Source organism: Sceloporus occidentalis, unplaced genomic scaffold (assembly GCF_023333645.1).
Source record: "Sceloporus occidentalis isolate IW3139 unplaced genomic scaffold, rSceOcc1.0.p SCAF_5, whole genome shotgun sequence".
Lineage (NCBI taxonomy): Eukaryota > Metazoa > Chordata > Lepidosauria > Squamata > Phrynosomatidae > Sceloporus > Sceloporus occidentalis.
In genome coordinates, this window is record NW_028316985.1 from 13,952,096 (window position 1) to 13,965,225 (window position 13,130).

General features: G+C 44.1%; 1 protein-coding gene across 1 annotated transcript in view; it reads right to left on the reverse strand.

Moving 5' to 3' along the window:
• Window positions 1–8,751, reverse strand: part of AEBP2 (AE binding protein 2) — a 44,247-nt gene extending 35,496 nt beyond the window's left edge. The window contains exon 1 of the mRNA XM_089527642.1: window positions 7,858–8,751. Within this exon, the coding sequence (XP_089383768.1) occupies window positions 7,858–8,672 (815 nt within the window). The 5' untranslated portion in view covers window positions 8,673–8,751. The remainder of the gene's footprint in view (window positions 1–7,857) is intronic.
• Window positions 8,752–13,130: the final 4,379 nt, after the last annotated feature.

Sequence of the window (13,130 nt, forward strand, 5' to 3'; positions counted from 1 at the left end):
CATCCCAATTTGCATGTGCTCATGGTTTCAGATTGTCTTAAACCAATTTAACTGATTCTAAAGTGTCTTGTTTTAACTTGTCAAACAATTTAGTCTGTGTAAATAACTCTTACAATTTAAAATCATTTTAAACTGTTATAATTGCATTCTGTCCAGAGATCCCTGGATACAGAGTGGGATATAAATGTTTTTAATAAATAAAATAAGTAAATAAATAACAATTATTAGATAAAAGGCTGGTCTAGTAAATCATGTTTTCCAGAGTAGGCTCTGGGAAGTCCTCCTCAGGCAGGACATGACAGCAATGCTCATCTCTTACAGTTGTTCATCAACAGATGACATACAGAGGCACACTGCTTCTCACTCCAGGAAATGCATGGGCTGTATTCAATGGCATCTCTCCACAAATGGGAGTAATATCAGTCAGCAAAACAGATTCTCCCACTGCCCAGTTGCCATCTGTGCCTACCATCAACCTCTATTCTAGATTGCTGGGAATCATAAAGCATGCTTGTTTTGGGGAGGGAGGGTGGGAAACTGCAAGGATAAGAAAAGTAAAAGCCTGTTGATTAAGTTTTAGGAAGTCTCTGCTCAGGAATATGCATATAAATATAAAAGGAACTTATAAATATATATTTAACAAATAAATATGTAGAAGCCTGCTTGTAAAATATTGGATTTCTTCCATGATCCTCCATGAATTTGTCTAATTTTCCCATCTACTATGGTGCCATTATACTGTGAAAATGTAAATTCTTTGGTTTAAAGCTTAAAAACTGAAAAGAGAGACATAATTTACTAAACATTAAACATATTAAAAACAAGCACATTGCAGGACCAAATTTTGAAGGGTCTGTTGATTTTTTTAAAAAAATGATAGGCTCCCCTTTTTCCTCGCATTGTTATTGTTGTGTGCCTTAAAGTCATTTCTGACTTATGGTGACCCTAACATAAACTTATCACGAGGTTTTCTGAGGATGAGGATGTGTGACTAGCCCAAGGTCATCCAGTGAGTTCTCATGGCTGAGTAAAGATTCGAACCCTGATCTCCAAAACTGTACTCCCCAAGGCTCAAACCACTACAACATGCAATGCTATACAGAGAAGTAAACCATGGTATCACAATAAATGAAAGATCAGATAAATGGAAAACTACTTGGACAGTAAATGTTTTTTCTATGTGTGGTGGTATGGGGGAAGATATGGCCATTCTTGTTGTAACCCTTGTTGTAACCCGCTTTGATCTCTTTTGGAAAAGTGGGCTATAAATAAACAGTATTATTATTATTATTATTATTATTATTATTATTCTCTCCAAACCACCCTTGAGGCCTGAAAATAGTGGCTTCCCCAAACAAGTGCTTGGATGAGGAAGGCCCTTCCCAGTTTTTCCACAGAAATGACCCATTCTTACTGTAGAGATAAAAAGAATATGAGTTCTCCATCTCATTTTCATCATACCTACAGAAATGACAGTAAAATATATTTTGGAAATTATTCTGGTAACTGATAGTCATTTCGGGCTCAGTTCTTCAAAGTTATGTTTTTCTGTTCACTACAAGAAAACTCACAAGTCAAACCATGAAGTTTCAGTGAGAACCCAGAGATAAAGTGAGTCAAAGAGAGGATCACTTCAGTCCATATATCCTTAGATGGTTCTCATTATTTTTCAAACTCTGAATCTTTTTAATGACCTCCTTGCTAAATTATAACTTTATTTTCCCCAAGACTGTTGCTCCCCTAGAAGTTACACTTCACTTAAATAGAAGTCAGATACCTGAAATGTATCACAAGGACTAAAGCAAGTCGCATGAACTGGGACAGCACTGAACCCATATCTAACCCAGTGAACATTTGCTGTGTGGTTCTTTATTCTATGCGATTTTATGAATTAGTGAATTTCTAACTTAAGCACATTAAACAAGCAAGCCATTTTAATTTATCATAAACTTAGCACCCATTTTAATTCATCACAGACTTAGTGCCCATTTAGTAGCTGCTGTACACAAACCAAAAATTACCTTAAAATGGATGGATGAATCTAGATAAACACAGCATTAAGTACTTCAAAAGGCAATTATTGACTCCATGTGATGCAGGGGACAATGCAACATTTATAATCTGATTTGTAAACCATTTTCAATATTAACATTAACTGAAATGAAAATAATTAGAAAGAATAATGGTGAAACTTAAATTGTCTCATTTTCATGTTTGGGATTAACATTCATTAAATCAACTAATAGCACAGCTAAGAGAATATAATGTGATCTCTAGTCACCAGCAACACCATTCCTGAATATTATATTAATTGCAAAACTACTTCTGAGGCAATTCTGCTGAAGCAGAAAATTTAATAACCCCCAAATGAACACAGAATCATGGAAGTGGGGGAGACCACAAGGACCACCTAGTCCAACCCCACCGCCATGCAGGAATACACTGATTATAAAGTTACTTCATAGAGCAAAGGTTGTAGCAAAGAAAGCCAGGATGCCACATCTGAAGAGAAAATATGGTGATTAAAAAGAGACAATGGCACGTTACAGACACGCAAAAAGTACATACTAGGTACGTACTAGGGTTAGGAAAGGGCAGCAGTCATTCTACATGGGCGCCGCCATTGGGACGTCACGACCGCTCTGCCTCCAAACAGAGCAGTGCGGAAGTGACGTTCTGGTGCCGCGGTGCTGGAAAGAGCTCCAAAATGGAGCGCCTTCCAGGTTTGTGTCGCTGGGCGCAGCCTTTCTCTTTGTCCCCGCTGCTGTCGGGTGTCCTTGGGGCATGAAGCCCCAAGGACACCCCTTTCCAGGCCGCAGAGAAGGGGCCTTTTGCTGCTTCCCCGCAGCCTGGAAAGCGGCGGATCAGGGCCTCAAAGGCTGCCGCTGTGGCAGCAGAGGCCCCGATCCGGCGGGGAAAGGGGCGGGAACAGGCCGCCCCAAAAGGGCAGTCTGTAAACTGCCCATAATACACAAAAGAGCTGCTACTACTCCATTATGATTTAGACCAGCTTCCCCTAACCTCGTGACTTCCACATATTTGGGACAGTTCGTGATGATGGATGTTGTAGTCAAAAACATCTGGAGGACACCTGGCTAAGGATGGCCAATTCATACTAAGGGCCAAATCACAGTAACCTTTTCCAGCACAGATATCTGTAGTGGAGAAATCTGAAGGACAACACCAGACATTTTTCAGCCATAAGTAAGCCACCAGGTTTATATTCATATACTCTGACTAAGATTCTGTACACATACATATCCTTAATCTCCAGACAAGAGCAAAACTAACACATGAATAGCAAACAATAAATAAAAATGGAAATTATCTTTAAAGGAAAACAGTGTACATGGCTAGTAAAGTGTGTTTTTTTCCTATTTTTTCTGCACAACTTAAAAAGAATTTTATTATCCCATGACTAAATTTTGCCTTATTCAATCATACATATTGATTTTCTACATTAAATGGGCTCTACAAAGCAGAATCATGGGAATGATCCATTTTTTTCATGATATACTCTGTACTTCAGAACTAGTTATTCTAAATAAACCCAAGATGAATGTTGTTAAAACATACAGCAAAACAATAAAATTCCATTTTTTATCTGTAATTTCAACTTTTCCTCTACTCAGCCACTGTCTCCTATTATTCTGTCGTTTCAATAAAGGCTTAATCTTGCAACTTGCTTTTTTAGAAAATGAAATTGATTAATATTCCCTTAAGAGGGTTGTGCTGCTTTATCATGATACAAAACAGGTGCAAATTAAAAAATAAGTTGACTGTTATGTCTGTATATTGCTCCACTTTAACATAAATAAAGACTCTAGATATTAAAAAAATACTCAGAATTCTACCAGATTTAAAAAATCCATAAAAATCAATTGTTGGACAGATGACAGATGAGACAACTAAGAACCAATGGCTATCTAGAAGCTTGTCATGCCACATAAGCTTTTCTTAATACAGTACACTTAGCCTTTTGTTTGAAAGTACAACTGGGTCTTCAGAAGCTGCATAAACCTACTTCTGTTGGCAAATATTACAAGCCATGCTTGTTAGGTACAGGGCTCATACACACAGTATTTGCTGCCCCCTTTCACTGAGAACAGAAGTGGACAGAGTTACTCCCTCCCTTAAACAGCCTTTTGAAGGAGCGCTTGGGAGAGCCATAAACATGTAAAATGATTTGGAGATAAAATAGCTACCTTTGGTAAATGAGGATATGGGAAGAAGATAGGATCTTAACGAATGAGGAGTGGGAGATGAAGAGGATATAAGAAGCCAAGTATCTCAGTTAGAGGTTCTCAACCTTTGATCCTCCAGTTGTTTTGGACTTCAACACCCAGAAGCCCTTGCCAGCATGGCCAATGATGAGGGAATCTGGGAGATGAAGTCAAAAACTTCTGGAGGACTAGAGGTTGAGAACCACTGATTCTAAACCAATCAGTCTTGAGCCAGGAAGGGGTCATTTTGCTGTTAGCAAAGGAATCACAGAGTCCTGCATTCCTAGAGTTGCCATCCAGGAATACACAGTCAAAGAAGGGAAAGACTTTGCTTATACAGCTGGCCCTCCACATTTGCAGATTTGATTATTCGCCAGTTTTATTAATATGTTCTCTCTAGGAATCTCGAGGTTCTCCAGTCAAACAGTGTGGTACCTTCTGCAAGATGATGTGCTGGAGGACCTAGGGATTGCTAGAGAGAACGCTTCTCTAGGCATCTATAGGTCCCCCAACCCAATTCTATGGTCAGCTTCTAGTAGATGTTGACCACAGAGTTGCACCAAAGGCCCTAGAGATTCCTGGAGAAGTTCTCTTCAGTTTTTTACAAAATTATTTACTATTTTTCCATTTTCACAGGGGCCAGCACTCCTAACTCCAGTGAATGTGGAGAGCCCACCATATTAACAAACCAAAGCATCCTATAAACTACAAAAAGCCAAAACCCCTTCCAAAAAAACTTCTCCCAGACAATACTTCTGAGATCAGAGCAGACTACATGGGAATACGTAGAAATGCCTCCCTAAGTATTCTGCAAGAAAGGAAACCCTTCCCTCTTTGTAGTTGCTGGGATGATTTGGAAGAGGGAGCCTACTATCTTATCAACTTTCAGGCTCTAACACACCTTGGGGCAGCAAGCAGTGATTACAGCACCCATCCATCAGGGTGGCTCTAAATCCCTGGAGGATGGCGTGGGAAGGGAATCTCATCCATACAAGATGGAACAGTCATTTTCAGGTGAACTGACAATCCTGCAAACTTAGGCTGCCCCGTGATAGTATCTCAGCTTTTGGAAAGGTATTTACGTGCCTGTCCATTTGTACCCTATCTTTCTCCTAATATGTCAAAGCAACATACAGGGCTCCCCTCCTTCCTACTTTACCAACACTAGGAAGTAGTCTTGAGGGGAAAAGCAAATAATGAGTTCCATAGTTCAGTGGAGCTGGGTCTCTCAGGCCCCAAATCACCAGTTTAACCACTGCATCCCACTGACAGGAGACTGACTAAACCTGGAATAAAGATGAGACAACTGTTTAGGAAGGGACCAAATCAAGTAAGGGTCTAATCTGCACTGCAGAAATAACACAGTCTGGCCTGGCTTTTACTGCCATGCTGCCATCCTATGGAATCCAGGAATTTGTAGCTTGTTGTGGCACCAGAGCTCTCTGAGTGTAAGCCTCAACATTTCACAAAACTGCAAATCCCAAAATCCCACAGCATTGAGCCATGGCACTTAAAGTGGTGCCAAGCTGCACTATTTCTGCAGCTAAGAGCAGACCTAAGTCTTGAGTTGTTCCTGATTTTACCATAGGGTTTTCTTAGCAAGATTTGTTCAGTGGGGGGTTGCCACTGACTTCCCCTGAGGCTGAGAGCATGTGACTTGCCTAAGGTCGCCCAATGCTTTCCAACCCAGAAAAATTTAACAGACAGCTCGAGTCCCCACTAAGGAGTGAAATTCACTGGGCCTCCTTGGGTCATCTCTTTCTCTGTGAATTTTTGTTTTTTGCCTACCTCGCAGAATTGTTGTGGGGATACAAAAATCACAGAGGCTATGCAAGTTGCCTTGCGTTCCCTGGAGGTACAAAGAAGGGACAGAAAGGGAAGTCATAAATAAAAATCACAACCTCTCATTCTGGTGCTGGCCTCTGCAGCTGGCTCTCCATATCCACGGATTCAAGCATTTGTGGGTTGAAAATATTTTTAAAATGTATAAATTCCAAAACGCAAGCCTTGATTTTCCCATTCTATAAAAGGAACATCATTTTATTCTGCCATTGTATTTAATGAGACTTGGGTATCCACAGGGGATCCTGGAACCAAACCCAGCAGATACCAAGGGTCTACAGTACATAGAGCCAGCGAAGCCTAATGGCTGCACTATGACATCTCTGGAGAAATACAGTAAGTATTCTGCCCTCTGAAATGAAATTTTCTTCTAAGCTCCAAAATCCTGAGCACTGCAGAAAGTGAACCTTTGAAAATGATTAGACCCCAAACTCTTAAATGTACTCTATGTTTTCCCTTGGTGGAGAGCCAGCGCGGCAGCGGTTCGACTGTTGGACTACAATGCTGGAGGCCAGGGTTCGATCCCCTGCTTGGCCATGGAAATCCACCTTTGGGCAATAAGTCACACTCTCTCAGCCTCAGAGGAAGGCAATGGAAAACCTCCTCTGAACAAATATTGCCAAGAAAACCCCATGACAGGTTCATGGCCGGAGGGTCGCCACAAGTCATACATGACCTGATGGCCCACAACAACAATAGCGCCATGATCATATAATAGGTAGTATAACTGAATAAGGAGCAGTTACAGATGTGTAACTCTAGGGAGCCAGCATGGCATAGAGGTTGGCGTGATTAGGCTAGACTTCGGATGCCAGGGTTCGATTCACAGCTCCACTATGGAAACCCAATGGGGGAGCAGATGTGTTATAACTGCAACGGAGGGCAAGGCACTGCAAAATGTAGGACAGAAGGTTGAAATTAAGGATGCGTCCTGGGAAAGGAGGGCATCCGGTCACCTTGCATGACCTTGGCCAAGTCGCATCCTCTCAGCCTCATGGGAAGGCCATGGCAAAGCATTCCTTAACAAACCTTGCCAAGAAAGCCCCATGGCGGGGTCTCCTTAAGGTTGCCATAAGTTGGAACTGACTTGAAGGCATGCAACAACGACAAGGCTGTGGGAGGTGGGTTTTAGGAGGGTCCAGACTGAAAAGATGGCAACAAACTGCTTGTGTAAGTCTTGAGTCCTGGAAAAAGAGGACGTCTGGTCACTCCACCTCAGGGCTGGCCTAAGTCTAAAATGACTTGAAGGAACAAAACAACAACAACAAATGTAGATTACAATCAGGGAAAGAGAGAAAGAGAGAGATAGAAGGAAGAGAGAAAGAGGAAGAAAGAGAGAAGAGAGAGGAATCACAGAATCATAGAGTCGGAAGAGACCCCAAGAAGGGCCCTGATCCAGTCCAGCCCCCTTCTGCCATGCAGGAACTCTCCATCAAAGCAGCCCCAGGGACAGATGGCCGCCCAGCCTCTGCTGAAAGAGCTCCAAGGAAGGAGGCTGCATCACTCTCCATGGAAGAAGTGTCTTCCACTGTTGAGGAAGAGAGACCGGAGAGAGGAGAGGAAGAAAAACAGAAGCAACAAGATAGACGAGAGAGAGAGAGAGAGAGAGAGAGAGAGAGAGAGAAGGGAGAAGGGAGAAGGGAGAAGGAGAGAGGAAAAGAGAGACGGGAGCCAAAGAGAAAGAAAGAAAGAAAGAAAGAAAGAAAGAAAGAAAGAAAAGAAAGGAGAGAAAGGAAGAGAGAGAAGGAAGAGAGGGAAGAGAGAGGGAGAAAGGAGGAGGCTCCGTTCGGACCTGTCCTCGGAGTCCATGCGGCTGAGGGGCTCCCCGTCGGAGGAGGAGATCTCCAGGCTCCCTCTGCGGCCGACGGAGGAGGAGGCGCTGCAGGTACTCCCTCCGCCGCCTCGGCCTCCTCCTCCTCTTTCTGCCGCCCCTCCGCTTCCCCCTCCGGTGCTGTAGCCCTCGTCGCCGCCGCTCCCTCCGCCGCCGCTGCAGACGCTGCTGCTGCTGCTGCTGCTTCCCCCGGCCTCGCTGCCTTCTCCTCCTTCTCCTTCTCCTCTGGCGGCGGCGGCTGCTGCTGCTCCTTCCGCCCCGCCAAGGCCGCTTCCAGGCGCGGGGCCCCCCATCATCATCTCCTCCTCCTCCTCCTCCTCCTCTTCTTCTTCTTCCTCTCCGCCGGGGCCCCCCATGGCTCTGGGCCCGGCCTTGGCCTCCTCCTTGGCGTCGGCTTCGCTGCCTCCGGGGCTCAGGGAGCGGGTCTCGTCGCTGCAGCAGCCGCTGGAGGAAGAGGAGGAGGAGCCGGCCTCGGCCTCCTCGTCGTCCTCGTCTTCGTCGTCGCCGTCTTCCTCCTCCTCGTCGTCGCCGTCGCCCGCCTGGCTGGCGCTCTCCGGGCTGGGCTCCGACATGCTCTCCGCCCCTTCGCCGATCAGCGCCGCAGGAGCCTCGGCCTCCATCCCCGCCGGTGACGACGACGACGAGGAGGAGGAGGAGGCTTCGCTCTCGGCCTCGGCCTCCTCCGCCGCCGCCTCGACCTCTTCCTCTTCCTCCTCGGCGAAGGAGGACGGCAGCAGAGGGACAAGCTCCTCCACGCCGCTCATCTCGGCCGCCATGGCGCCCTTGGCTTCCCTCCCTTGGCTTCCCTCAGAGACTCACGCAGCAGCGCCGCCGCCGCCGCCGCCGCCGCCGCAGACTCACTCACTGACCAAAAGGGGAGGAGCCTCCGCTGCGTTGGGAGTGGTGCGCATGCGCGGACGCACGCCCGGGTTACGGAGGCCGCCTGGGGACAAAAGGGAGGCGGGGTGGACACGTACGCGGGGAGGGGAGAAGGGATGTATGTACGTACACACACACACACGGCCCCTGAATACGGAAAAACTCCACAAACAACAAAAACACCACCTTTGTACCTGAGAGGACGCCTCTCTAGGAATCTCTAGGTCCTCCAGGGCAACTCTGTGGTCATGGGCTACAAATGCCTAGGTTGGAGTGTCCTCTCTAGGAATCTCTAGGTTCTCCAGGGCAACTCTATGGTCAGGGGCTACAAATGCCTAGATTGGAGTGTCCTCTCTAGGAATCTCTAGGTCCTCCAGGGCAACTCTGTGGTCATGGGCTACAAATGCCTAGGTTGGAGTGTCCTCTCTAGGAATCTCTTCTCCAGGGCAACTCTATGGTCAGGGGCTACAAATGCCTAGATTGGAGTGTCCTCTCTAGGAATCTCTAGGTCCTCCAGGGCAACTCTGTGGTCATGGGCTACAAATGCCTAGATTGGAGTGTCCTCTCTAGGAATCTCTAGGGCCTCCAGGGCAACTCTGTGGTCAGGGGCTACAAATGCCTAGATTGGAGTGTCCTCTCTAGGAATCTCTAGGTCCTCCAGGGCAACATTTGGTTGAAGTTGACCATAGAGTTTTGCTGGAGGACCCAGATATTCCTAGAGAGGACATATTAATCAAATCAGTGAATCATCAAATCCATAAATCTCAAGGCTGCAAATGTGGAGGGACAAGTGTAATAGGAGGCATTGGTGGTCGCATCCTCTCAGCCTACCTGTTCAGCTTGTATGCAGAACGTATTGTAAGGAAAGCAGGCTTGGATACTGGAGGAGGAGGAGGAGGGAAAATAGGAGGAAGGAATGTCAGCTGTCTAAGAGTCTGGCTCACCTTTTATTGTTTTTAAAAAGTTGATACTGTGATATACTCATATGTAGTACGATACTCAGGATAGAGGCTACTGTCAGAACAGAACACAGAGAAACAGAATGGTTCCCAGTGGGCAAAGGGGTAAGACAAGACTGTATCCTTTCGCCCTATCTGTTCAACTTATATGCAGAACATATTATAAGTAAAGCAGGCCTGGACACAGAAGAAGCAGTGAAAACAGGAAGAAGGAATATCAACCGAAGGTATGCAGATGACACCATAGTACTAGCAGAAAACCTCACAGACCTGGAACATCTACTAAGGAAGATCAAGGAAGAAAGTGCAAAGGCAGGCCTACTGTTGAACGTAAAGAAAACAAAAATAATGACCACCGAGGACCTTCACAAGTTCAACCTAAACAATGAGGAAATAGAAATAGTAAAAGAATTCTCATACCTTGTATCAAACATTGATAGGAAGAGGGACTGCAGCCACGAAATCAGAAGAAGGTTAAGAATGGGAAGGACAGCTATGAAAGAAGTAGAAATGATCCCCAAATGCAAAGATACACAACTGAGCACAAAAGTTAGCATCATATAAAACATTGTATTACCTATTACTAAGTATGGATGTGGATAGTTAAGAAAACAGATTGGAAGAAAATCAATTCATTTGAGATGTGGTGCTGGAGAAGGGTGCTGAGGAACCCATGGAGAGCCCAAAGGACAAACAAATGGGTCCTAGAGCAGATCAAGCCAGAAGGTTTCAGGGTCAAAATCATGGCTTTTGATATGACCTGTGGATAAGTCAAGGATAAAACTTAGGGGGCTATAGCGAAGAATGGAAAGGGTAAGATACCACTTCCGTCCCTCCTTCTCTTTCTCTGGACCACTCCCAAACACCTAACATCAATTCCCAGGTGCTGGAGGAGAGGTTTTAACACTGGATTGAGAAGGGAAGCAATTGGAGTTAAATGGGGTGTTTCTTTGATGGGAAGAGAAGGCTTTAAAATTGGACTGGGAACCCCTTTTACACACAGATTCCTGCCTCAAGGCAGTGCTCCTTTCAAGAACTTTCTAACCAGTATTAGTGTATTGACCCATGCATAAGTCAGCCTAGGATTTTAGGGTCAATTTTGGGGCATAAATTCCTCAACTTATAGTGGCGTATATATGGTATTTCTTGGATTTCACATAGTCCTGCCCCATGAACAAACCATTGTAGAGTATACAGGTCTCACCGGTTCACACGCGTATGCATTCCTACCACAACCAGTTCATTCCATTCCTGCTCAAACATAAGACTGAAAAGCGAAATCCAGTTTATGAGTTGTTTTTCTCTCACCAGCCATCTTCTCAGGTCCTGAGCAGCTAAACTGAAAGCAAATACATAAAAATCAAAAGTCTGGTTGGGTGTTTTTTCTGGCCACCAAGTACACCTTAAGTTTTTCTACTCCCATTTTGTACAGCTTCCATCAAGACATAATTTAACGGACAACGTAAATCAGTCCATTTTACATTTCAAGCAACAGGGCTTGCAGATGTTCAATAGTGGTTGTTCTTCAATCGAACAAGAGGCCTCCTAATATATGGTATTTATGGGCTCATGGTGTGCATGTAGGTTTTTAAAGAGGAATGAGACTACTTTCCTCACTTATGTTCCTCCTGTTCAAACACATCCATATATTGTCAGACATAGACCCTGGCCAATGAGGATCTCAAACAACAACTCTCTTTCTAGAAGTTACCATTTTCCTCACTGCTTGTATGATTATTACTCGCTCAGCCCTGCAGTAGAACGTAACCTGGTTTCACAATGAATTCTTCTTTCCACACATGACTGTGTGTGTTTGTGTACGTGTGTTTATAAGACAACCTCCTAATTGTTCCAGCCTTGTATGCAAGGCTTTCTGATTCCTTATGCTTTCTTCTTCACTCAATTTGATCTTCTTTACTCAAGTAGGAACTAACTAGTTAAAACCAATTAAGTTAGAGATTTTCTAATGGAAAGAAGGCACTTAATTAAATTGATCTTTTAATGAAAGTGATTGACTTAAGCTGGAATTTGAGCATGAACTTAATTCCAGTGTTACATTATTAAGTTATTAAATTAATTAAGAAGACAGTGCTAAAGAATGAACGCATCCGTTTTTTTGTTGATGGTTCTTTTCCCAAAGACTAATTCTCTTCGATTTCTTCAAAACTACTACTTGGTCCTCCTTTTGGTGCTGGGGAATGGCAGTGTTTAGGTCACAAGACTGAAACCACTTAAGAACAGTTCCAGTAGGATCAATTTGAGGTTAGGAGTCCCAGAATGTATTTTCCACAGCCCATTTCTAAAAATAATAATCTATAGTACCAAAACTAGACAGTGCATCATCTCTACAAAATGTGGAGGACTTGAGAAAGTGGAGAGAAAGGAGAGAGAAATTAATGCAGCCAGTTCCTTTTGTCCAAAACTCAAACAGAGGAAGAGGTTAAAGTCAACAAAAACAACAACAGTAAATAGTTATAAAAGGCTGCTTTTTATTGCATGAAAGTGCTCTGCCACTTTTACAATTAAGTCCCAATCTGATTTCTGGCAGATGCATTCACATATAAATTCACATAGATTTCAGCCTGGTTTACTAAAGGCAATGTACTGCCCTTTACATGCCAAGCCCTAAGCAGCTTGGGGTCTGGTTCTCTGTATGGTGGGCCCTCCACATTTGCTGAGGTTAGAGGCACAGGACCCAATGAAAGTGGGGGAAACCCCACAAATAACCCCCCCCCCTTTAACCTCTAGGAATCTTTAGGCCCTCCAGTGCAACTCTGTGGTCAACATCCAGCAATAATTGCCCATACAGTTGATCTGGTGGATCTACAAATGACTAGAATAATGTTTTTTAAAGTAATTTCTAGGTCCTCCAGCATGACTTTGTGGTCAACTTTCTGCAGAATTGTCCTGGAGGACCTAGAGATTCCCAGAGAGAATGTGTTTATCAAATCCGTGAATAATCCAGTCCGCAAAAGTCAAAGGGCCAATTGTAGTTCAGGGAATATCGATCAACATGGCTGTTTTCTTGGATACAGTTGAAAGATTCAAGATGTAGGCTGATGTGTGTGTATCTTCATGCTGTCTGTCAACTTACAGTGACCCCATTAATTTCATAGGATCTTTTTAAGGCAAGGGATACTTAAGAGGTGGTTTCGCCAGTACCTTCTTCTGAAATGTAGCCTATAGCATCTAGTATTCATTGGCAGTCTTCCATCTAAGTTACTAACCAGGATGAGCCCGCTTATCTTCTAAGATTGTACAGGATCTGGTGTCTTTTAGAGTATTTAGGCTAGAATTCTGTTATCAGGATCACTGCAATGTAACAAATGTGGTGAGTGTTTGGGTTTTTCAGAATGCTTCCTCAGGCTGGTACAAAATTTGGAGAAGAAACTAAAC